The sequence below is a fragment of the Arabidopsis lyrata genome (genome assembly GCF_000004255.2).
Source record: "Arabidopsis lyrata subsp. lyrata unplaced genomic scaffold ARALYscaffold_4, whole genome shotgun sequence".
NCBI lineage: Eukaryota > Viridiplantae > Streptophyta > Magnoliopsida > Brassicales > Brassicaceae > Arabidopsis > Arabidopsis lyrata.
In genome coordinates this window covers 5,925,145-5,951,278 of record NW_003302552.1, presented here as the reverse complement: position 1 = coordinate 5,951,278, position 26,134 = coordinate 5,925,145, and the positions used below count along the sequence as shown (strand labels likewise).

General features: G+C 38.0%; 2 protein-coding genes across 3 annotated transcripts; both read left to right on the top strand.

Moving 5' to 3' along the window:
- Nucleotides 1-43: 43 nt before the first annotated feature.
- LOC9316826 (F-box/kelch-repeat protein At1g64840) lies at nt 44-1,963 on the top strand. 2 transcript variants are annotated; one of them, XM_021028369.1, is made up of 3 exons: nt 44-130; nt 253-348; nt 572-1,963. In XM_021028369.1, exons 2-3 carry the CDS (start codon nt 313-315, stop codon nt 1,751-1,753), a joined length of 1,218 nt encoding a protein of 405 aa, XP_020884028.1. In that variant the 5' UTR covers nt 44-130; nt 253-312; the 3' UTR covers nt 1,754-1,963. The 2 variants fall into 2 exon arrangements, with proteins under 2 accessions (XP_020884028.1, XP_020884027.1); XM_021028368.1 differs by lacking the exon at nt 44-130 and having other exon boundaries at nt 138-348.
- A 2,257-nt stretch (nt 1,964-4,220) lies between these two features.
- On the top strand, nt 4,221-7,235 carry LOC9315000 (F-box/kelch-repeat protein At1g64840). Its single transcript, XM_021028367.1, has 4 exons — nt 4,221-4,362; nt 4,504-5,303; nt 5,389-5,457; nt 5,685-7,235. Exons 3-4 carry the CDS (start codon nt 5,407-5,409, stop codon nt 6,867-6,869), a joined length of 1,236 nt encoding a protein of 411 aa, XP_020884026.1. The 5' UTR covers nt 4,221-4,362; nt 4,504-5,303; nt 5,389-5,406; the 3' UTR covers nt 6,870-7,235.
- The last annotated feature ends 18,899 nt before the right edge of the window (nt 7,236-26,134 follow it).

Here is a 26,134-nt window from a genome sequence, read left to right as displayed (position 1 = left end):
TTTCTTTCTTGTTTTTTTGTTGCCTGATAACCCTCCATTTAAGCCAGAAGGTGTCCCCTACTTGAGGTGTGCCTTCGAGCTTGAAACGTTGAGAAGACTCAAATCAAACTTACATCTTCTCTTCTAATCGGTACAGAATCTTTCTCCACTTGCTATGATTTTTTAAAAAATCTACTTTCTCATCGAATTCTGGATTTAGATTTGATTCTCTGTTTCAATTCCGATTTAGTCTTTGTTCATGTTTGTTTTCAGTTTCCTAAACCCTAGAAGCTTCAATTTTGTTCTTTGACATTTTCGAAATCGCTGCAAAACATGGCGGAGCCTGAAATAGAGAAGATGACATCATCTGTAAGAACTCTTTTTTTTTTTTTTTTTTTTTTTTTTTTTTTTTTTTTTCTGCTCCATGAATTTGCTTTATTTTTGGGCAAAAACTAAATTTAAGTTGGTAAATTTGATTTGCTTCTCTGTTTTCAATGTTTGTTGGCAGATTCTGGTTTTTGTAGTTTCGTCTATGTATGGTGAAAAGAGGATTTGAATCAATTGAGAGAAATTTTGTAATTTTTCTTTTTAGGTTTCAAAATTGCAGCTGTCTCCACCTCCATCAGTAAGGAAAGAGAAGACATTTTCCATGCCAGACTGGTCTCTTCTCCCTGAAGAGCTACTCAACCTTATCTCCAAGCATCTAGAGGATTACTGTTTTGATGTTGTCCATGCTCGCTCTGTTTGCACCTTGTGGCGATCCATATTTCCCTTTCCTGCTTCCCTATTACGCCCAAGTTACTCTCTTCCATCGTTAACCAAGTTTCCTTACGAAAGCAAAGACTTGTGCACCCTCGAGAAGATCCCTTTGTTTCTCTTTAGAGTCCGAGCTCCTCATGCTGATGCTTCTGAGTATTTTCTGGGAGGAATAGGCCGTGATGATGATGATCATATAGAGCTTCCATCTCCTCTTCAGTGTTCAGTGAAAGTGAAGATCCCAGATTCTGATCCTACCTTGATTAACACGCTTGACTGCCAGGTACTCTCTCTCGGCCATCAGTATAGGATGATTGGTTGCAATCCTAAATATTACAAAGGCGTAGCTTTTCTTCCGCTAAACAAGTTTGGAGGAGGAGAAGAATTCGTTGTGCTCCTCAACTACACTAAGACTTTGTTGGTGTTAAGAAGTATTGAAATGAGATGGATGCTGCTTGAGATACCCTCATATGGTTCATGCTCGGATTTAATCACTTTTAGAGGCAGATTTTATGCAGCCTTTTCTAATCATGACATCTTCGCTATCGATCCTTACTCGCTGGAAGCAACTCCCCTGATGCCCTCGGAGGCGCTTCTGGACTGTGGTTCAGTAAATGATCTGGTTCCATCTGGCAATGATGAACTTTTCCTGGTGGAGAAAATCATCCCTCGTACTGGTGTAATATACTTATATCGGTTAACATTAAGATTGAGTAGGCTAGATGAGGAGGCTGGTAAATGGGTCGAGGTTAGCGAAATAGGAGACCGTTTGTTGGTCATTGGAAATTTAGGAAATGTCTGCTGCTCGGCTAAGGAGCTTCCTGATGGTTGTGGTTTGACTGGGAACTCAATTGTGTTCACCCATGGGCGCAAAGTAACTTACTCCTACAAATATGGTGTGCATACAGGACGTGAGGAAGATGACCTCAATTGTTGGAGATACTCAAGAGATAAATGCGTGACGATCCTCAGCACATCTCCAGTGGTGGCTCTCCGGGTTGAGACCGCTAAGCCGTAAAATCTTTACTTTGGATACTGAGACATCTGTTGGTTTTGTGATCTCTGATGTTGTAGTGATATTCTAGTATAAATATAATTTAGTTCACACCTTGTCAATACAGTTGTTCAGGTAGTCCTATGTTTTGTTTTGCAGGATACCTTCTCGTCTCAGTGAAATTCCACTTTCATGGCAGCAGATTGTTAAATTAATACAAAGTGGAATTTCATAGTGCACATGTCTTACTCTGAAACCAAGTCCATTAATAAATACGGAAACCAAGAAGACAACAGTAAATATAATCTATTTCTGATTTGACTATAACAAAATACTGTATAATCATCAATCAAAGCTCTCGAGTTCCAAGGAGAGTTCACCAATATAAACAGTCTCCTCATCAAATAACTCTGAACTTGATGAGATGTTGTGCTTCCTATACTCTTTCTTCCACTAGAAGGTGAAAGATTTAGGGATTTTGAGAATGGCCAAGCAACATTTCTTCAAGCCTCTTCTTCCTGGATTCTACAGTCACTTGGTATTCTCTTGCTCTTTTCTTTTTTTTTTTTTTTTTTTTTTTTTTTTTTTTTTTCCCTTGCTCTTTTCTCCTTTCTTCTTTATCTGTCTTTGTCTCTCTGAGAAGCTCTGGTTTTGTATTTGCATGCATGTTGCTTCAGACAATTCCTGTGGCTTCTTCTTGAAGAATGGAGAAGGAAGAGATGAGCAGAAGACGGTGGAGCTGAGGTCAGACGTGTCAAAGATAACTTGAGAAGTCACTACAAAAAAAAGGCTAGGTTGCATCACTTAAATTGCATCAAAAAGTTAAACGATACTAATTTGAGTTACTTATTAATAATTGATACAAAAAATATAATTTAACATCAATTGTTGTAACTGATGCTATTGTTAATTTATGTGGCATCAATTCATTAAAATTGATACAAATCTAGATCAATTTGTATCATTTTTACATATTGATACAAATTTATAAATTCACATCATTTAAACAATCGATGTATTTCTTAATTTATATTAACATCACTTGAAAAATGATATAATTTTTAATAAGTTTACACTAATTACGTTAAAACTAATTTTGTGGTTTAACATCCACTGATCATGCATCCTCTATTTATTACTAAATCTTTAATTACACAAAACAAAATTTAGACGATCATAAAAAAAAATTCTCTTTTCTTTTTGAATTTTTTCATTGGCCGCCTCTTTTTTTGTTTCCTCAGTTTAAAATCTTAGTTGGAAATAAAATATCTATTTTCCTTTTCACCAAAACTAAGTAAATCAAAATACAAATCTCTCCGGAATCTTAACTTCTTTAATCTACAAAATCTACACTTTCTTTGCCAAATACAAATATCTAAGATATATATTTTTTTTGTTAATAACTTCTTCTCGCCAAGATGATTACTTTAAGAAGCAGAGGTTTGGTGGCTCGTCTTCTTCGCAAAACTGTAGGTCACTTAATGTTCTAAATTTTGTTTGGGTCATTCAATTTACAAAAGTAAAAGGCTAAAAGCTACTCATAGAATAAATCTACGACCACAAGAGTTTGTGGCTTTAGAAATATGTGTCTTTTCAAAGATTAATTAGAAGTTCTATTTTGTTATCTCTTTGATTTTATGCTGATCTTAGGCTGATCTCCATACTTATTTTGTGCTGTTTTGATCCAGTCTTTTATCATCAAGGCGTTGAAGGACCCGGAAAGAAACAGAAAGACGGTTAAGAAAATAAAGCACACGGACGATGATGTTACTGAGGTTGCTAGGATTATGAGGCCCATGAGGATCTGACCGTGAGGATCGTGAAGAAGATTTAGAGATGCATGGGATGCACCATTGATGAAAAAGACCCAAAAGATTTTTCAGCATGAATTCAAGGATGTGATCGAGATTGATATTTCTGAGAATTAATTAAGGAACAAAAGTAGTTTATGGTTTTAGAGTTTGTTTTTGAATTTTCAACAATGTAAAGTTGTAAACGTGTAAACGTGTTTTCTTCCATGAAATTAAGTTTTTGTTTTTAATTTTATTTTATTAATATTAATTTTATATATTATTATTTTATTGAAAATGATATCATTGCTATATTTGTTCATGAAAACTGATATTAAATTTAACATCAATTATTTATAATTGATAGAAATATTTAACATCGATTATTACAAATGATACAATTATTTGTATCAGTTATCAAAAATGATATTAATCTTAACATCACTTACTATAACCGTAACAAATAATTACATCATTTTTATTAACCGATGCAAATTTAACATCGTCTCTTGCAAATGATACAAAACAACATCAATTATAATAATCGATGCAAATATTTGATGCAACCGATTCAAAATATTTGCATCACCACTTTCAGAGTCACTTTTATAAGTGATGCAAAACTTATTTGCATCATTTATAAGTAATGTAAATATACAAAATAAATGACACAAAACACCTCTTTTTTTGTAGTGAGTGAAGATAGATGGACAGAGACTCACTGACGGTTGGAAAGAGTTCGCTCTCTCGCATGATCTTCTGACATTGTTGTTTTCAGACAAGAGAGAGATATGTGTTTCCACGTTACAATGTTGGGACCTAGTTGTTGTGAGATTCAATATGGTACGTTGTGTTCTTGCCTCTTCTGAAACTCTGTCCATGATTGATATTTAAGAAATGTTCTTAGTTTCATCTCCGAGCCATTGTCTTTTTACAGCCTTATAAATTCTGAATCCTTGTCTCCGTTGTTTGAATCTTTCTCAGACTCTTCCAATACCTTTCACAAAGGTAAATGGCATACAAAATGCAAAGAAGATGAGTTTCTTGGATAAACATGGCGTGAAATGGTCTACGAGTCTGAGGTTGGAAAAGGACCGTCAGAGAATGAGATTGGTTGGAGGCTGGAAAGAGTTTTGCGATGTGAAGATAGGATAATCGATCATGTTGGAGCTAGTTTTGGAAGCAGACAAAAGCTTTGTTCTTAAGTTCTGCTCCAAGGTAATGCAAGAGATCAAATGAAAACTGTTTCTGATGTTATTGAATTATAAGAATGCTGGTTAAAAGCTCCATGGATGCTTTATCTAAATGCTTATGGTCATTGTTTTTTGAGTGTGTAATGATTTTAATATTTTTTTAGTAGACTATGGTCATTGTTTTTGTTTTTGGCAAAGAAGTAATCGTTGATCTTCCATGTTATGTAAAATGATCGAAATCAAATCTCTGTCTTTCCAAACATCTTTAAACAGATTGTGCTTAACTTCTTTGGTTTGTATTTCTACCTACACTTGGATTTTGAATCCTATAATTCGGATCGGACCAGGATATCCAATTTTCTCACGAATTATAGATATCCTATATATGCAATGGTACTCTTGAACACGTGAGTTGCACGGGTGTTCACTTCACTTCACCTGGCTGCTTATAAAACCGTCCAACTCTCCCATATTGATGAACCGTCCCAGTTCCACTATCCCATATTGAAACTGACAGTTACGTTTTTGATGTTGTTTATTTATAACTTCTCTGTGACTTTAGGGTTCTAATCCAGGGACCTAGGGTTAAGAGTAAGGAGGACTCTTTCTCTCCCTTTGCTATGATTCGATTAATATTCTCTGTTCTAATACCTAGAAGCTTAATTATTTCTTTCAGATTTTGACATCAGCAAATATGGCAGAACCTACAAAGGAACAGAAGCAATCATCCATTTTGCTAGATTGTGTAAGAAGTCTTTTACTCTCTGTTTTGTTTTTCTTAATTTGGTGTTTGATAAAAATCTACTTGGCAAAGTTTTTTATTCAATTCTCCAATTTAATGTTTGTTATCAGATTTATATACATGAAATTGATATGCGATTACATCTTCTCTGTTCATGTTAAAGCTTATCACTTCATGTTTCAGTCCTATACTTAACACAATTTCCGTAGAATGATATTTTTTTGTTTTAGGTTTCGAAATCGCAGCCTTCTCTATCTGTGACGAAAGAACACACATTGTCTATGCCAGACTGGTCTCTTCTACCGAAGGAACTATTGTACCTTATCTCCAAGAATCTGGAGGACGAGGACTACTGTTTCGATGTTGTTCATGCTCGCTCTGTTTGCACCTCGTGGCGATCCACATTTCCCTTTCCTTGTTGCCTTTTACGCCCAAGTTATTCTCTTCCCTCGTTCGCTGATTTCCCTTCAGAAAGCAAAGACTTGTGCACCCTGGAGAAGATCCCTTTGTTCCTCTTTAGAGTCAAAACTCCTGCTACATCACCGTCTATGTATTATCTGGGAGACATTGGCCGAGATAACTCAGAGGATCATATGAAGCATCCATCCCCGCTTCAATGTTCGGTAAGAATGAAGATACCAGGATCTGATCCAACCTTAATGAACATGCTAGACTGCCAGATCCTATCTCTAGGCCATCAGTACAAAATGATCAGTTGGGATCCTCACTCATTGGCAACCAGGTTCAGAGGCGTGGCTGTTCTTCCGCTAAACAAGGAGGAAGGAGGAGGAGGATTTGTTGTGCTTATCGGCTATTCTCATGATTTGTTGGTGTTAAAAAGTGCTGAAAGGAGATGGATGCGTCTTGAGAAAACCTCAATAGCTACTTGCTCGGGTATAGTCACTTTTAGAGGCAGATTTTATGCATTCTTTCTCAACGGGGACATTTTTGTTATCGATCCTTATTCGCTGGAAGCGACTCCCCTGATGCCCTTGCAGCCTCTAAGCTCAATAAATTATCTGGTCCAATCTGGCAATGATGAACTTTTTCTTGTAGAGGCAACCCTCCCAGATGCTGAAGTAATAGAATTTAGCCGGTTAACATGCAGAGTGAGTAGGCTAGATGAGGAGGCTGGTGTATGGGTTGTGGTCAGCGATATAGGAGACCGTGTATTTTTTATTGGAGAGCAGGGAAATGTCGCTTGCTCGGCTAAGGAGCTTCCCGATGGTTGTGGTGTGAGTGGGAACTCAATGTTGTTTACTAATTGGCCAGGTGATGTAATTTACTTCTGTAAATATGGTGTGCCTACAGGATACGTGGAAGACGACCTCAACTTTTGGCGATTCTCAAGAGAGTATCGTGTGATGATTCGTAACAAATCTCCTCCCGTGGTGGCTTTTCGGGTTGAGCGCTAAACCGTGAATTCTTACTTTATGGTACCTGAGACTTCTGTTGGTTCTGTTTTTATTAGATTAAATGACAAACTTTTCCTATGACTTGATTAAAGACTCGGTTTAATTTCAAGGCTTAATCTTTGTTGTTAATTGTAAAAATGGTTGTTTTATGAACTCTTTAAACCATGTCTGGTTGTGTTCTTGCTATGATACAGTCTTGTGTGTAACCAAAATTCTCCAAACAATGTCTGCTTTTGTCCCAAAATCAATTGAAAAATCAGCAGCAAATGCACAATGGTGTACCAAGCACCCTTGATGGCTACAAGCTTGAAAAACTGTACTCAAAAGATGAAATAAGCTTCATGTATATTTTGGTGAACACAAGTAGGAGGACATTGTTTAGGTATGGTTAATCGTGTTTTCACATGTATTTGGCCCTACTTGTCTCTGTGAAATTGCACTTTGTGGAGAAATTCATGATTCTAAAAAGGTTAGAAGCACTAGTCAATACTTTAATGGTCACAAATTGTTCAAATAAAAAGCTTGTAGAGTGCACAAGTCTTCGGTCTTCCTCTGAAACCAATCCCTTTGAATTATGCGAAAAAAGCTTAACAATAAATACGTATATTAATTTTATTGACTCATGGTTTTATTTCCTAAAACCTCTCAAGTGTTCACCAAATTCGTCTCTTAGTACGGAAAAGCTCTATGACTATGAGCTTGGTGAAATGTTGTGTTTACTATGAGTAATTTCAAAGCAAGTGTATTTATGCTCATTATTAGAGAGCCTAACCAGATAGAAAACAAAGACATAAATTGAATTAGTTCATTGGAGATTTATTCTGATGCAGGAAAACTGTATCTCACTCAAAGTCAATCGAACAAGTAACACAAATTGAATCAACGTTCATGAAACGCGGATCCAAATCTCATCTGCTGAGTTCACAAGAAACTCTAGCCAACAATGAGTCCACCATTGTAACAACACAAGAAGAAAAAGGTAACAAACAAACTATTCTCAGATTTTGCATAATGAAGAAGAAGAGAGACGATGACTGTTTTAAAGGCCTTTAGCCAACTTGCTCCAATCTTTTCTTTCCACGTGTACTGCAGCTCACTACTCCTCACGTGCCACACGTGCCAGTCTTCTTACATCATTTCTTCATTTCTCCATACTCTAATTCCTATATCATATTCTGTGCAAATTAACTAAAAGAGAGCAAAGCTTAAATGATGAACCATGAGCTAAAAGGATTTTGATTGAGATTTCATAAAGATAAAGGAGAGTTGCTTGAAGTTGCTTGATATATATATATATATATATATATATATTTTTTTGATAACTCAGGTGTTCCTAAAGACTTTGTAGGCCCAAAGACTAATCCTGGAGTCCAGGGAAACCATGTTAGAATTCGAACCCCGGTGGCCAATGCTACTCGAACCCAGGTGGCGGAGACTTTTCTCTCCTTTACCACTGGACCAAGGCGACTTGGTTAATTGATATTTCATCGAGATGAAAAGCAACTCTCAAGGTTACAATTACAATAGAAGTTTTCATAGGTAGAGTATTTATACACTCTACTTGCTTAATATCCTAAACATGTGGGCTTCACTAGGCTTGTTTCTTATAATAGGCTTGTATATAAGAATAGTTTAATAGGCTTGAAGTTTTTTTTTTTTTTTCGTGTCATCCTTGCGCATGAGCCATGCTAATCTTCTCTGTATCGTTCCAATTTTATCGGATGTCCCCGAAGGGACTAGGCTTGAAGTTTAATACATCAAACTAATTGACTCTTAGATTGATATCATAAAATAGGAAGAAGAGAGATGCTCGAAGTTGTAGATCCAAAAGTTAGCTACATTGATATTCATTACACATATTATATAGTAATCTATATTGTTAGAGAATCCTAATTACATGGATTAATGGGCTTCTTATGAGACACAATATTTGAGCTTGTTGTGGATTCTAATACTCCCCCGCAAACATGGTCTGGGTGGAACATCTACTCCAAGTTTTAAAGTGCAAATCGAGATGACTTGGCAACAAAATCGGCCCATAACCCAGGCCCATGAAGCATTTTCTTGCGAACATACATAATATAAACAATTTTTGGCCTTTATTTTCCAAAAAGTCCTTTTCGTCTAGTGTTCTTGATCTTGAGTTTGTAGCAGTGATGCCTGCAGTTCGATCACGTAGTACTAAATTTTTGTTTTTTCATTTATCCTAACAAAATTATTCAAAAAAAATTAATAATGAATGTTCAAAGCACCATTTCAAACGACACTCTAGATGGATACACCTAATTTTAAGATTTGAAGAAGTCGTAAGACTTTATATTCTTGTTTAGATCTTTAAAAGAATAGTGACTTACTCAGTATCACGTAAACCAAAGTACATCTCAAAATATCCTCCTTGAGAATGTTCCACGGAAGGAACAAAAACCAACTCTCTCACGTTGACAACTTTGCCAACAACATCTATGAAACACACACGTGAATAATACAGTCAGAACCTTGATCGCAAATAAATACATAACTTAGGCTTACCAACGCAAATGTTCGGGTTAACAATACCACTCAATATACTCACAAACTCAGTTAGATTGAAATAGGTTGTACTGGAGCACATATTAATACTTTGCACTAATGTGTCCGACCGAAACACAATCTTGAATCTATGCGGTACTGGTCTCAAGATGCTGTTAACCCGTGATACATCAAAATTTTTAATGCTCACCCACTCATCGACTATCAATCTTGACAGATAATTATCAATTAATTCATCACGAACAACGGCTTGAATTTGTGTGAACTGCAAATTAAATGTTAAAGAAAAAATCAATTCAATTTAATATCGAAAACATGTATAGAAGGTAAGTTATTAAAAAACTAACATGCTTATCACCCAAAATCATATTGAGCTCTCTGCCCGAGCCACGCGAAACAGACCAACAATTCAAAATCTTCACCGAAACAGACCACTCACCCATGTTAGGGTTAAGAGACGCAATATCAAAATAACCACCATCACATGAATCAGAGGTAAAAGGTATCATTGTAGAACCCATACCAAACGATTACTTGGCTAAACAATCCAATGAGAAATAAACGCGCGATTAGTATATGTAGACCTAACGCTTATTTGGAAAGAACATAAAAATGGAAAATATAAATTAAAAACTAAATCAGAAAATTAACAAAAACGAATATTGACTAAACGATATAGAAGTTATCCATAAGATTAATAAATTAAGTCTAGAAAAAAAGAATCTAAATCTCAATAGTTAAACTGAAATATATACTAACGAAATTTAGGGGTAAAAATATATCACTCTATTATCAAAAACATAATAACAATATATACAAATGGTGTAAGTTATTAGGCACGCAAATACAGTTCCATTTTACCTAACGACGGAAACCGAAACCACACGATGCATTTTCACGAACAACTTTTTTGAATCAGTAATACAAAAAACAATAACCAATGACAAGCTATGTATGTCACCTCAAACAGAGTTTTTAATTAATATCATATAACATCTTTCAGACTAAATTACCAAAACTATCTAAAAGCGAAATGTCTAACAATCTTTCGACATGTTAAAACCAATCACAAATACCGACTTTGTAGTCCGTAAATTAAAAATAAATCATCCAAAAGAAAAATAAAAAGCGATACAAAATTAGGTCAATCGAGCTTCTTTGGCGACCGTCCTAGGACTCCTGCAATCGTCCGCAAACCACTCTTTTAGTTCTACAACACCAGGCAGCGGAGGATCTACCATAATTTTAGAACAACCAGCGTTTGTGCAATGCCACATACGATTAGACGTAGCCACTATTTTAGCAAATCTGATGATACAAACGACGACATCATCGATGTTATCTTTCCACTGTCTATGAAATTCAACGGCGGATTCACCGGTCAGTCTGAAACTCAAACGCGTAAGCCTACAAATTTATATCACAATTGACATTATTATGACAATATCGATGAGAGAAAACAACATTATATATCTGTATAAGACTAAGAATCAATACTCTTTATCAATCAGGTCAAAATAAACCACAGCAATATCTTTCGAAGAGCCCACGGTGTGCACGAGTTGTATGTCATTCACATTATCGACCCTCCCGACCAAATCTAAAGAAAACAATCGGGCCTAATGATTAGTGTAATTATAGGAAAAACCTAACCAAAAAATAAACGAATATAATCTCACCTACACAGATATATGGATTACTTATACCCGTACGAATATCACGAAACCTCCCAAAGCTAAAGCAATCATAATCACATGCGAGGAAATTAAGATATTCAACAGACGTATCAGGAGAGAACTGAATCTTGAATCTATGTGGAGTTATTCTGACCAAGTCGACATCAGGGGTTAACAAAAAGTTTCGAAATGTCACCCAGAGATCCTCAATCAGTAATGGCGAAAACTTAGTTACCAAACTTTCGCGAATGGCAGCCCGGATTTTCGTACCCTGAGTTAAACATCTCAATGCAAAACTTCTTTAACATGTTAAAATACATTACCGTTTATTTTGAAGAATTACCAACCTGATTATCCACCAAAATAAGATTTAGTGAATTACTAACATTGTCGAGGTCGTGCCAAACATGCAAAATCTTAACAAAAATACTCCATTCATGGATCAACGGATTCAGAGACGATATAGTGAACATATTTCTGTTATAGGTGATGACGTCAAAAGGCCACCCATCACATCTAAACGATTCCATCGATCCTGGTGGTTATAAACACCGAACCCAAGCATAAAAAGAGATATATATATATATATATATATATATATATATATAGATCCGAATTTCCCAATTATTTTACATTAGTTCCGGAATATACGACAATATTTTGTAGATTCTCCAAGTTTAGTTAAATCTATCATATTTGCCATTTTTTATGGGTTTTTTGCATAAAATATAGGAAGTGAATATCTTCCAAATATATCACGCTATCAATTCATAACAAAGTGCATCTTTCATAATAAGAGAGTTTCTATTAATAATAATTAAAAATAAGTCATATGTCATAATTTAAAACCAAAACGCATCATTGCATAGTTTAAAGAAACAAATAAAGCACGTATTAAATATGATAAATACTAATTTATCAATAGTCCTCGACGATATCGGCGTTGTTCTTGACCAGAATCTTCGAGTAGGGGGGGGTGGCTGTAGATACGAACGTGACTCCATCCACCAAGGAGTTGATAAACTTTCCACCAGCGCAGGACACACGTAGCATCCGCACCAATCACATCTCTAAACCGATCAAAGCACTCTATCGCCACTTCTCCATATGCAAAACATTTGAGGGTCTTCTTCCTATTTATTTATCAAAATAAAAATGTATATGAATCAATAAATATATTATATATGATAATTTCAATAAATATATTACATTATAATTTCAAATAACCAAGGATGAAATAAATCGTACTCTTGATCTTCAATGGTGAATGAGTATCTGTATCCCCCTATGATAGCCGGTTCATCAGTCACGTTCGTAAGATCACTCGCCTCGATGACCCGCCCAACCAAAGCTACAAGCAAATATATTTATTTCTACATTGGCAAAACAAATAACTAAAACCGTATAATGTTCTGGAAAGCATAACAAACTAAGCTTACTTATGAGATAAGAAGCATCGTGATATCCATTGAAAATAGCACCAAAAGGTGTAGCGACAACATAGTCATCTTGAGAAAACAAAGATGCTTCTTTAACGATAGTACCATTCATAGATCATTATCTTAAAGTCGCTCCTTGTTAGTTTAGTGACTCCCGAATTCTCCACAACTCTAAAATTCATGATAGTGTAGAATTCATCTTCTTCAATAAACGTTGAATAATGAGCAGTCAACGGGAAACAAATCAGCGCTTCGATCTGATTACCCTGCATCCATAAAACCAAATAATAAATTATTGATGGAACACGAACCGGATCAAGGAAACAACAATTAGAAACTAAATTGCCAAAACCAAAATCACAAAAATCGCGAAACTGCGAGCATCCATAACAACAAAGTCTAATACATATCTAAAGGAAAGCCAAATCTTATTTCAAACCGATACCTTATCATCAACCAGAAGTAACCCTAGCGCACCCTTTGATATATAATCATCGGTGTGGAAGTGGCGCAAAACTTTAACGTGAACATGCCATCCAACTATTGCAGGGTCCAACCGAGAGAAATCGTTGTAACGTTCAATAGAAGACGATGTGAACCGAGAAGACATATCTGCTTCTGTGCGAAAGAATCGTTATGCGGAGTAAAACAATGTTCTGCCCACAAAAACGTTCAACAACTACGGTATATATAGGGAACTAACCTAGACAGGGAAACGGCACAACCCTTTAGTTTTTACGTTCGATTTCTTTCCTTTGTCACGACACGTACCGTCGCAACACCCTTTTTTTTATTAATAACATTTTGCGTGACATTTTCCATTTTATTTATTTGACATTTTTATTAAAAGATGGCAATATCCGCAAACAAATTTCTTTCCATTTAATACCCAGAATGCATAATAGAAAATAAACTTAAAACAAAAAAATTGTCATCAACTGAAAGCCCAAAACAGTTAGTCAAAGGAGAGAAAAACCCTAGAATACAAACTAACGAATGTTCTGGAAAACTTCGTGATAAACAACATTTTTAGTAGTCTTTTGAAGCTGTCCCCTATCATCTGTTATCAGTATCTTGAGGCCTTTCCTGGATGTGACTCTCGAAAGTGCAACGTATAATTGTCCGTGCGAAAACACAGGCCTAGGTAGATACAAACCTACATTAGTCAAAGTCTGACCCTGACTTTTATTAATCGTCATTGCGAAAGCAACATCAATCGGGAATTGACAACGTTTCATTCTAAATGGAAACTTCGTCTCGGTGGGACTCAAGAACATTTTAGGAATCACAACTATGTCTCCAACTCTCGTACCGGTAATAATTTTAGCTTCTATAACCTGATTCGCTAACTGAGTCACTTGTAATCTTGTACCATTACAAAGTCCATTCTTAGGATCAATATTTCTTAGAACCATGATTGGAGCTCCGACTTTCAATACCAGCCTGTGATTTGGCAATCCCGAGACTTTGATGCTGTTTAAAAACTCTGGTGTATAAACCATCTTATCTTTTTTGTCGCATCAGATAATTCAATACTATCGCAACTAAGATAGACTCTCTCTTCACCTAACAACCCCGGGACGGCAACATGAATGAAAATTAAACTAATAAGCAACATTAAATCTACTACCAAACTAAAATAATAAACAACATTAAACTTTTACCTTCCATGTTTGATAGCGCATAGTCGTTGATCACGCACACGTCAATATTTCTCGGAGTAAGAATAGCCCTTTTCTGGAAAAAAGAAAGTTCCTTATCCTTGACCAACATTGACCCATAAACACTATGTATGATGGCTTTGACAGGCTCACCACAATTAGTAATTAGCAAATCATCAGGAATCTCAACATCAGCATCGCCATCATCTGTCTCGTTGATTGTACCATCTCCTATGTCAAGAATCCATTTTGCAAAATCTCTGAGTTCCTGTGCAGCACCATCCGAATTACCATCTAAAAGTCTCATGTTCTTGGTTAGCCTCAACAGTCTGCAACTTTCCCAGATATACGACGAATTAATAGTAGCCAAAACGGTTTCCTCTCTACCTGCACCACTGATTACTGGCAATATTTGTCTAAAATCTCCTCCAAAGACAATTGTTTTACCCCCGAACGGCCGATCAGTATGACAACTCATAACATCGCGAATACTACGATCCAACGTCTCAAAACAATGTCTGCTCATCATAGGAGCCTCATCCCATATAATTAAGCTGGCCTGTTTTACCAACTCACCGAGATGGGATGATGGTTTCATCGCACACATACTAAATTCGTCAGCCGTTAGAGGTATCGAAAATCTTGAATGTGCAGTTATACCTCCAGGCATCAGCAAAGAGGCTATCCCGCTCGACGCTACATTAAGAACAATAAGTCCCATAGACCTTAAAGCAGCCGATAAAATAATCCAGACGTACGTTTTGCCTGTGCCCCCGTATCCATATAGAAAAAAGACACCGCCTATTTTATCCAAAACTGCATGCATCACTTCATCGTAAACTTTTTTTTGTTCATCTGTTATCGTCGCTAGAAGTCTCACATGATCTTCCGCTTCTTTTTCGTGGTTATAACCAAGCTCATCCAACAACAGCCGATTTGTGCTCGTATCAAGAGATATATCATCAGGTTGCGGAAATCCTTCGATAGAAGACAGAGTCTTCCCGTAATCCCGCAGCAAGAGTTCAATAGACGCCAACGTGTAATTTTTGATTTGTTTATCAGAAAGCGTCAAAGCTGAAAACCAAAAAAAAACATTATATTATTACTATCCAATTAATAAGACAGATGTATATATATTTCATAAAAAGTAGAGATGATCCACCTACCCGGATTTCTCGACACTTTTCTACGTTCAAATAAGATACCTTCCGACAGTAGGTCACAAGTCTCCTCCCAAACTCGCAAAGGTTTTACTATATCTCCAGCGAGGATCATCATCACAAATAATTTTTGCAAGTGTAAACCTTTCACGAAATAACTCGCTTCTTTTATAGCATCTATAAACATTCGGTCGTCTGCGAGCAACCCCATTGCATTGCAAGCATCAACAAACTCAGGATAATTGACTGTTTTGATGTCATCGTAAGACGTAGGACATGTCACAGAATTTAACAGAAGCCTTAGATAATACTTGTTTCCAAGGGAAGGAGATACATACATAATCCTCCCTATCGAGAATCCTTTTACTCGGGGTTTCCAGACACGCTCTCTGCATTTCCAAACAAACTTAGATGGAAAATCCGCATATGTCAATTTTCTGGCTTCTGGATACACTTTGTTACATTCCATCCAAGCCAAGAACATTGTACGACCAATAGATTTGCGACTTATAACCTCATCAACAGAGTCATTCGGATCGAAAACAATAACCTCTTCACCAGGAAGATGGAATGTAAGTTTTTCTACTGGTGTGGACCGATAATGTGTAGCAAAGGCTAATATTCTCCAAGTGGCCTCGCATGCAGATATATATCTATAAACGAAACGACATAGAAAATAATGAGAAGGAGACAATAATTTCAAAACTCCCAACAATAGTATTTAGTCTAAGACGATAACATAACATTTTATAAATAATTAATATCATTTGGCACCTGCATGTATAATACTGCTTTATTTTGTCATGGACTTCCTCTTCTTGACCATCTTTTTGTATTTTTGCTCTGATGTAATCGGGTCCTTTGTGGATATACTTGAAGAGATATTTGATAGATCGTAATTGATTGCACCACTCGACATTAATATGAGCACGATACCTCTTCGATAAATAAGCGTTATATGGAACGATGTACCTATTATCAACATTAAATTTTTGCTTCACGATGACTTTGCCATCCGCCCGGCGTCTATAAATAGGATACCCGTCGTCATCAATCTTAGTCCGATCACTGTAAGGCCTAGGGTAGTATTTGGTGCATCTGCCTTTTTGCATACACGGACAGCTGGGATTAACAACTCCGCATGGACCATGCACCATCATATCTGCTACAACTTCATACAAAAACGGCTCTAACTCTGGATCAGGAATTTCTGCACTAATATGTTTATCAATATCATCAGTAGTTGGCAGTTTTGATCCTGGAGCTAGGAAGAGGACCATATGTGCGTGTGGTAGACCCCTTTTCTGGAACTCAATCGTGTATAAAACTGTAAAACATACAAAACATTACAGAATGAGAGGATAAAAATTTAAGATTCTAAAATTCTATATCTAAAATAATAACACATAATATATGCGACACACAAATATCGCTATAAAAGTTTGGTCAATCTTACCAGAAGAGATAGTTCCCAGCTTCTTGTTATGGGTACGATCATGAATGAGATTATCGAGTTTCAGCTTAAAAACCCTACAACAGATGTCGGGCCTATCCTCGGGTTTTAAGTTGTATTTTTCCAGATATCTAGTGACTTCGGGCCACGCAGGATTACAAGTTATAGTAATAAATAGATAAGGAAAGCCATAATACTTGCAAATAGCCATCGCATCAAGATAATGCTGCGTCTTGTACCTAGGCCCTCCGGTGAAAGAAGCTGGTATTATGATTTTATTGCCTTCTTTGGAAAGATTTTTCTTGCCTTTCTTAGAAACTTTAAGAATTTGCGAATAACTTTCACAGCGGAGATTTTTCTGGTTAAAAAACAGATAACGAAGCCTGTTGCTTTCGATCATCGTATACGCATCTACAAGAAACTGCTGAAATAACCTCCTGGACATTCACCTCGCCTCGATTGAATGCGATACGCAAAGAATTCTCTCATCGTCACCTTTGTTCTTTTTAGCCCGCCTTTATCGATGAACCCAATGTCGATACCTAACCTAAATCCATCCTCGCCGTAAGGAAAAAGCAAAGGATACTGTAGAGGGAGGTAGGATGGGTGCAACTCACTTATACGCTGAAACCCTCCAGAATTAGCCTGAAGCACTACATCACGCGGTTTAGGGTTTACATCTCCCACGATAAGCCCAGCAACCTCGTCAGTCGTAGGTATATTTTGTACTCCACTGTCGCTATCTCGATGATTCCTCAAAATCAACATAAAGCCGCTGGTATCTTTACATTTTGCTAATCTATCTCTAGCTGATCTAAACGCGATCACGTGTGGGTTGTTGGCATCTAACATATCCTTCAAGGTCTTAACGATACTCTTCTTTATTTGCTTGCCCTGTCCTTTTTCGCTAAAACAATTTAAAACAACAAAAATCGGAAGTTAATTCGTAGACATAATATAAAAAGTATATTACAATAAACAACTCACCCCATAACACCCATCCTATTCGAGACTTCGTTTACGGTATCATGAATATAGAGCTGCGAGAAAACAGGACCTTTGGAAGGCCCATGCAAAAGTTCACCGATGCGATGATAATTTTGACCATGCATGCGAAACACATACGGTGCATTCCCATAGTTCACGGAATTATCAATTTGACCACCAAGCGACGTGAATGAGAACATCATATTGTATGCTCTGATTAAACCACATAAATTTTTGCTTGTCTCATCCTTGCCATACAACATCGACATAAGCACAGGTGGAGGATTTTTTAGTTTAGGTAGCTCCACTTTACCCTTCATGCAACACGTAGAAAATATAGGCCTATTTTTGGCTCCACGCTTGTTAATCCGCTCGCCAAACCACATATAAGCACCGCAATTCTGACAGGTATAAAACGGATCTCCATCATCAAAATAACCTGACACAAGAAGCACTCACGTACACAATAATATCAAGTATCCTAAAAAAAAGGATAAAAAAACAACCATAGTAAGTACCGTTTTCTGTTAATCCAGGTTTCACATTTACGATCGGTATGGATCCAAACCCTTCCTGTTCCAAAATACGCTCATCGGCATTATCGAGATGTTCAAACAAATCGTCATCCATTGCATCATCGTCGTCTGTTTGGTTCTCCCTATCACCATTATCAGAATATGAATCGGTTGCGACGAAATGCACGTAATCATCTTCGCAAATCGGCAACACCAACCCTTGTATATTATGAGTAATTTTTGATGTCACGGCTGAGTTATGAGTAATTTTTGATGTCACGGCTGAGTTATTATACATTTAACGGCTGAGTAAATTACTTTTGTACGGCTGAGTTATTTACGTTTACTCGGCTGAGTTATTATTGGTCATTTGGCAAATTCAAACAACACTAACAAAAAGCATTACTAACAAGCCAAATAAAATTCAAACATCACTAACAATACAAAAGACAATGGCTGATACGACACATACAAGCAATCCTGTCAATCCCCTGATGACGATGCGTTGACGATAAACTATTGTTTCCATTTCGTCAATCCTTTTCTGTAATCCAAGCTCAATCAAAATCTTCTCATCTTCTGTATTAATTGATGATATCTCCAAGTTTTGCCTCTCCAAATCACCACGAAGCTCCAAAATTGTCGCATTAAGTTCTTCAATCTTCTAAGTCTTCTCTTTAATTACAGATTGAGCTTCTGCCAACACCCTTTTCGGCCACCCTATGACCTCCTCGTCGAGCCACCTAAAGAATTTGCAGTGAGCATTACCACCTTCCTTGTACAACTGACACCCATAGAACCTTCGATTTGGATTTTTATCCGTTTTGGATTTGAAGACCTTTGCCGGCAATCCACATTCACACAGTTTCCGAACTCCAGAATTACTCCCAAAGCTACTCGTCGATCCAGAGCTTAATTCCATCTTCTCTCGTTATTCGGAGACAGACGAAGAACCCTAATTGTTTATTTGGGATAAATGTCTAATTGATGACTCTAGATGTTTGGAAACTCACTAAATCAATATAGTCATGTATACTAATAAAACTACGTCGTTCGAGACATACAAGTACTGGCTGAGTTACAGCTGTCTTACGAACATCCCATTAATTTATACATATTAATTTTCGAGATTACATAAAGTGGTTTTTCGGGAGACGCCATTAATAATTACTGACATATTCACCCGCAGACGGCAAGTCGTCGAATCAGTCATAAATGACCACATTTTTGAGAAAGTATTCATAATGATCATGAAACACAGATTAATTCGTGGTTTGGCCGAGTTATGACAGTGTCATGGCTGACTTAACGTAGATATAATTCGTGATTTTCACTATAATCATAACTGAGTTAAGGTCAAGTTACAGCTGTTTTATAATAAAATTTAACAATGGGCTTATTTCATGATCATTATTTGGAAAGTGGATATAAAAATTTAATTACATCTCATTAATCTGAGTAAATTACATGACTGTATCATAATGATCATGAAACACAGATTAATTCGTGGTTTGGCCGAGATGTCTATATTATTTATCGACAAGATGACCTTAACTCAGTTATGATTATGGTGAAAATCACGAATTATATCTACGTTAAGTCAGCCATGACACTGTCATAACTTGGCCAAACCACGAATTCATCTGTGGTACATCAGCCATGTCACGTTTGAGTCTTAAAAAGCGCGAAAACTTCTATAAATGATGATTACTTATTTACTGACATTAGCATTGAACTTGGAAAAGCAATTATCACAATGATTTGATATATTTACAGTTTCCAACACATATCTCAAGTTAAAGATTTATAAAATCTTAACAGTGTTGGTGTCGGATCCCGCACCAGAGGTCCAGGACCAACCAAAGATTGCCACGTAGTCAGGGTAGCGGCCCATAAAGGATAAAGCCCATCGGACCCACGAGTCAAAAGAACAATCGAAGTGGTAACCACCATAAGGAGAATTCGAAGTGACTGCACCTCGACATGAGTCCGGAGACGAGGTCATGAATAAGTCAGTCCAAGGACATTTGGGCCGAAAGGCGAGGCCCATAAGGATCAGAGTCAACTCGAATTCAAACGTTGAGCATTAAAATCAAGGAATCAAAACGGACACATTTAAGAAGGAATAATTGTACTTAATTACTCATTTTAATGTCGTTTCTCTATGTATAAATATAAAGGCCAATGGCCATGTAAAGGGGATCTTTTTCTCCAGGAAGAAATACGATAGCAATTTTTAGCAATTCATAAGCTTTTTACGTTCTTATTTCTTGTCCCTCAAGAATAATTATTCCTACTAATAAAAATACTTGAGTGTGTGAATCCGACATCCACATTTTGGCGCCGTCTGTGGGGAAATAGGATTCTTGAGTGGTCAGATTTTTCTTTATTACACTTCCGAGATAAGCAACAATGTCCGGAGGAGACGCCGTTGAGGCATCATTGGCCGAAACCCTCAAAGCTATGCAGCAAACCATGTCGGACATATCACAAAAGTTCTCGGATGTGGAAAAGGCCGTCGATACGTTGCAAACATCCCAGGTATCTCTTAGTCAAAACGTCAATACTATACAAACTCGTGTTCGCTCTTTAAGTGCAGGAAACCTTGTGGGAACCCAAAGAGGGATATTCAACTCGCCAAGTTCCGCTGCACGAAATGAAACCAGCGGACAAACAACTCCCGGTGCTACTAATAATGTAGTTCAGACGTTGGAAGAAGAGACACAGCTCGGAGATGAAGAACAACTTGCAGCTCAATATGAGCAGGAGAACCTCGACCAGTTCGAGACTATGAGGAAGGTTAGCCAGGAATTAAAAGAAATGAAATCAAAATTTCATCAAGCTACAAGTTCGGAGCCAGACATCAATCGAGTCATTGAAGAAGCTAGGCGAACACCTTTCATCTCGCGAATTGCAAGTTTGAGGATCAAAGATTCCCGGAAACTCAAGTTGGACCCTTACAGCGGATTGGAGGATCCAAAAAGCTATCTCGCAGCTTTTCTGATCGATGCTGGGAGAGTCGAATTGGATGAAGCTGATGAGGACGCAGGTTACTGCAAGCTTTTTTCGGAAAATCTATGTGGCCAAGCTCTAATGTGGTTCACCCAATTAGAGCCGGGTTCGATCAGCAATTTCGACGAACTATCAGCCGTTTTCTTAAAGAAATATTCCATCCTTATGGATAAAAGCGTTTCGGATGCCGATCTTTGGAACTTATCGCAAGGATCAAATGAGTCACTTCGAGTTTTCATCACCAAGTTCAAAGGAGTGTTGTCAAAGCTCCCAAGAATCTCACAGCAATCAGCTTTATCTGCCCTACGTAAAGGATTGCGACATGATTCAAGGTTTAAAGAAGACTTAATACTTCATAAGCCAGACACAATTCAAGATGCACTCTTCCGTGCAAACAATTGGATGGAAGTAGAGGACGAGAAAGAAAATTTTGCCAAAAGAAATAAGCAAGAAAAGCCGGCAATCACCGTCCCTACCAAGAAGTTCGAGCCTAGGGAGAGCAAAGGACCAAGGAAATTTGGGTCGCAACCCTTCAACAGTACCGTCGGAAAGCAATTCCAAGGGAAAGGAAGATCAAACACTTGGGTCCGTGATGAAAGTCTATATTGCGACATTCATAAAGTAACCGGACATTTAACCAAGGATTGCAGCGTTCTTAAAAGACACCTCGCAGAGCTTTGGGCTAGTGGAGATCTTTCCAAATTCGATATAAAAGATTTTGTGAAGGAATACCACGAAGCAAAGGAAAGTTCCAAAGATCAAAATTCTAAAAGACCAAGGTTAACCAACGAGGAAGAACCAAGGAATTCTAAGGGTAAGATCAATGTTATTCTAGGAGGTTCCAAATTTTGCGGAAATTCGATAAGTTCCATCAAGAAACATAGACAAAATATCCTACTCAAAGCAAGCTTAAGCGAAGAAGTCGATTTTCAAGGTGCATCAATATCATTTAATGAAGAAGAAACACGGTACCTCGAAAGACCTCATGACGATGCTCTAGTCATTACCCTTGACGTTGCCAACTTCGAAGTATCAAGGATCCTTATAGATACAGGCAGTTCGGTCGATTTGATATTTTTAAGTACTCTAGAAAGAATGGGAATTAGTCGGGCGGATATAGTGGGGCCTCCGTCTCCATTAGTTGCATTCACAAGTGAACCAGCCATGTCTCTCGGGACAATCAAGCTACCGGTCCTTGCCAAAAAAGTATCGAAGATCGTGGACTTCGTTGTCTTCGATAAGCCCGCAGCTTACAACATCATCCTCGGTACTCCCTGGATTTATCAAATGAAAGCAGTCCCCTCTACATATCATCAATGTATCAAATTTCCAACGTCAAGAGGAGTAGAAACAATTCGGGGAGACCAAGAAGCTTCACGGACGTGTTATCTAGCTAGCCACCGTATGAAGATTCAATAGCAATTAACGAAGCCCGCAAAAGAAGGACTAAGAACAAAATTTCCTAGCGGGCAAAAGAAAGATGATGTAGTAATCGAAGTGGTGTTGGAAGAAGACAAGCCGGACTGGAAAATTCGAATTGGGGCAACTTTGACTGGCCAAATAAAAGAAGCTTTGATCGAACTCTTAAGGAAAAACAAAACATCGTTTGCATGGTCAGCAGCGGACATGCCTGGCATAAATCCAAGTATAATTTGTCATGAACTAAACGTGGATCCAAGCTTCAAACCGGTGAAACAAAAAAGAAGAAAGCTTGGAGTGGAGCGAGCGAAAATAGTAAATGACGAAGTGGATAAACTTTTGAAGATAGGGTCCATAAGAGAAGTGCAATATCCGGAATGGGTAGCAAACACTGTCGTTGTCAAGAAAAAGAATGGGAAGGATAGGGTTTGCATCGACTTCACAGACCTCAATAAAGCATGTCCCAAAGATAGTTTCCCGCTCCCACATATAGATCGACTTGTAGAGTCCACCGCTGGGAACGAGCTGTTAACATTCATGGATGCATTCTCGGGTTATAATCAAATAATGATGAACCCCGAAGACCAAGAAAAAACGTCGTTTATCACTGATAGAGGTATCTATTGTTACAAGGTAATGCCTTTTGGTTTGAAAAATGCAGGAGCAACATATCAACGGTTGGTTAACAAGATGTTCCATAATCATCTCGGGAAAACAATGGAAGTCTACATAGATGATATGTTGGTTAAATCGTTAAAGAAAGAGGATCACGTTAAGCATTTAGAGGAATGCTTTGATATTCTCAATAAGTATCAAATGAAGCTGAACCCGGCGAAATGCACATTTGGAGTCCCATCCGGGGAATTTCTTGGCTATATCGTGACAGAAAGAGGGATTGAAGCCAATCCAAATCAAATTAACGCCTTTCTAAACATGCCACCTCCAAGAAACTTCAAAGAAGTACAACGGTTGACTGGGCGGATTGCGGCTCTGAATCGTTTTATCTCGAGATCAACAGATAAATCGTTACCTTTCTACCAAATTCTAAAAGGGAACAAAGGATTCCTTTGGGATGAGAAGTGCGAAGAAGCCTTTGGGCAGCTTAAGGCATACTTATCCACTCCACCTATACTGTCCAAACCGGAAGTGGATGAAAAACTTTATTTGTACGTGTCGGTTTCAAGTCACGCGGTTAGTGGAGTCTTGGTTCGGGAAGACCGTGGGGAGCAGAAACCAATTTACTACGTAAGCAAGTCAATGACGGATCCGGAAACAAGATACACAATGATGGAAAAACTTGCACTCGCGGTGGTAACTTTGGCTCGGAAGCTGCGCCCATATTTTCAATCCCATCCGGTTGAAGTATTAACCAACCAACCACTCCGAACAATACTTCATAGTCCAAGTCAATCCGGACGTTTGGCGAAATGGGCGGTGGAGTTAAGCGAGTACGATATAGAATTCAAAAGCCGGATCAGTATGAAAGCTCAGGTTTTAGCAGATTTCTTAACCGAGTTACCAATACCTGGAACGATAGAGCAACCGGAGAACCAAACTTGGAAATTACACGTAGACGGGTCTTCAACAAAGCAAGGATCCGGAGTGGGAATCAAGTTGGAATCTCTAACATCAAAAATTCTAGAACAATCATTCCGGTTGTTATTCAATGCCTCCAACAACGAGGCAGAATACGAAGCCCTGATTGCCGGACTTCGATTAGCACAAGGAGTTGGAGCTAAGGAAATATTGGCTTATTGCGATTCACAATTAGTAGTCAACCAGTTTAATGGAGACTATGAAGCCAAAGACTCAAGAATGGAAGCGTACCTCGAAGTGGTGAAGGATCTATCTAAAAATTTCTCGAAATTCGAATTAATCTGCATACCTCGGGGAGAGAATACAACTGCGGATGCACTTGTCGCATTAGCGTCAACATCAGATCCTGAGTTGAAAAGAGTTATTCCAGTGGAATGCATTTCGGAGCGAAGCATTCAAGACAACAAAGAAACCCTCGTCGTTACAAGGTCTCGAGCAGCAGCACGCGACCGTGGCGAACCAGAGGTCGAACCGCCACCAAACAAACGGAGGAAGTCATGGGGATCACATACATCTAACAAGGAACCCGTTGTCTTAGCTGAAGATGTGATTCCAGAAACAATATTAGAAACCGAACCGTTAATCGAGGAGGATGTTTTTGAACCAAACGAACATCCCGAGCCAGAGCCACGAGTATTTCACAAAGTTGACCAAATTCCGGCTAAAGACTGGGGGGCTGACTGGAGGGAGCCAATAAAGCACTACATCATGACAGGTGAGCTCCCAAAGAATAAATGGCAGGCCAGGAAAATGAAAATCGTTAGTGCGAAATTTTGTCTGTCAAAGGATGCGTTATATAGACGAGGTGTCAGTGACCCTTACCTATTATGCATTTTTGGACCCGAAGTCGAAATCGTCATGAGCGAAGTGCATGAAGGATTATGTGGGAGTCATTCATCAGGAAGAGCTATGGCTTTTAAAGTTAAAAAATTGGGATATTATTGGCCCACTATGATCACAGATTGTGTTAAGTTCGCCCAAAGATGCAAGCGCTGCCAACTCCATGCACCATTGATCCATCAACCGTCGGAATTATTCTCCTCCATTTCCGCCCCATACCCGTTTATGAGGTGGTCGATGGACATCATTGGACCATTGCACAAATCAACTCGAGGTGTACAGTACCTTTTAGTCCTTACGGACTACTTTTCGAAATGGATTGAAGCTGAGGCGTATGTTGGTATCAAGGATTCGGCGGTGAAGACCTTTATTTGGAAAAACATTATATGTCGACATGGAGTTCCATACGAAATAGTCACTGATAATGGACAATAATTCATTTCACACGAGTTTGATGCCTTTTGTGCGGACTGGGGAATCAAAGTTAGTTATTATACTCCACGATATCCGCAAGGGAACGGTCAAGCTGAAGCCGTGAACAAGACAATATTAAGCAATCTCAAGAAACGCTTAAGTCATCTAAAGGGAGGATGGTATGAAGAACTCCAACCCGTCTTTTGGGCCTATCGTACAACCCCTAGGTGACCTACAAGAGAAACTCCATTCTCTTTGGTTTATGGCATGGAGGCGGTAGTACCAGCTGAACTCAATTTGCCCGGACTTCGCCGAACAGAAGCACCGTTAAATGAGGAAGAAAATTCAGCAATGCTTAATGATTCACTAGATACCATAAATGAAAGGCGTGATCAAGCTCTAATTCGGATCCAGAATTACCAGCAGGCAGCAGCCCGGTATTACAATTCTAAGGTTAAAAGTAGGCCTTTCTTCGTGGGAGATTATATATTAAGGCGCGTCTTTGACAACAAAAAAGAAGAAGGTGCCGGTAAACTCGGTATTAATTGGGAAGGACCTTACATT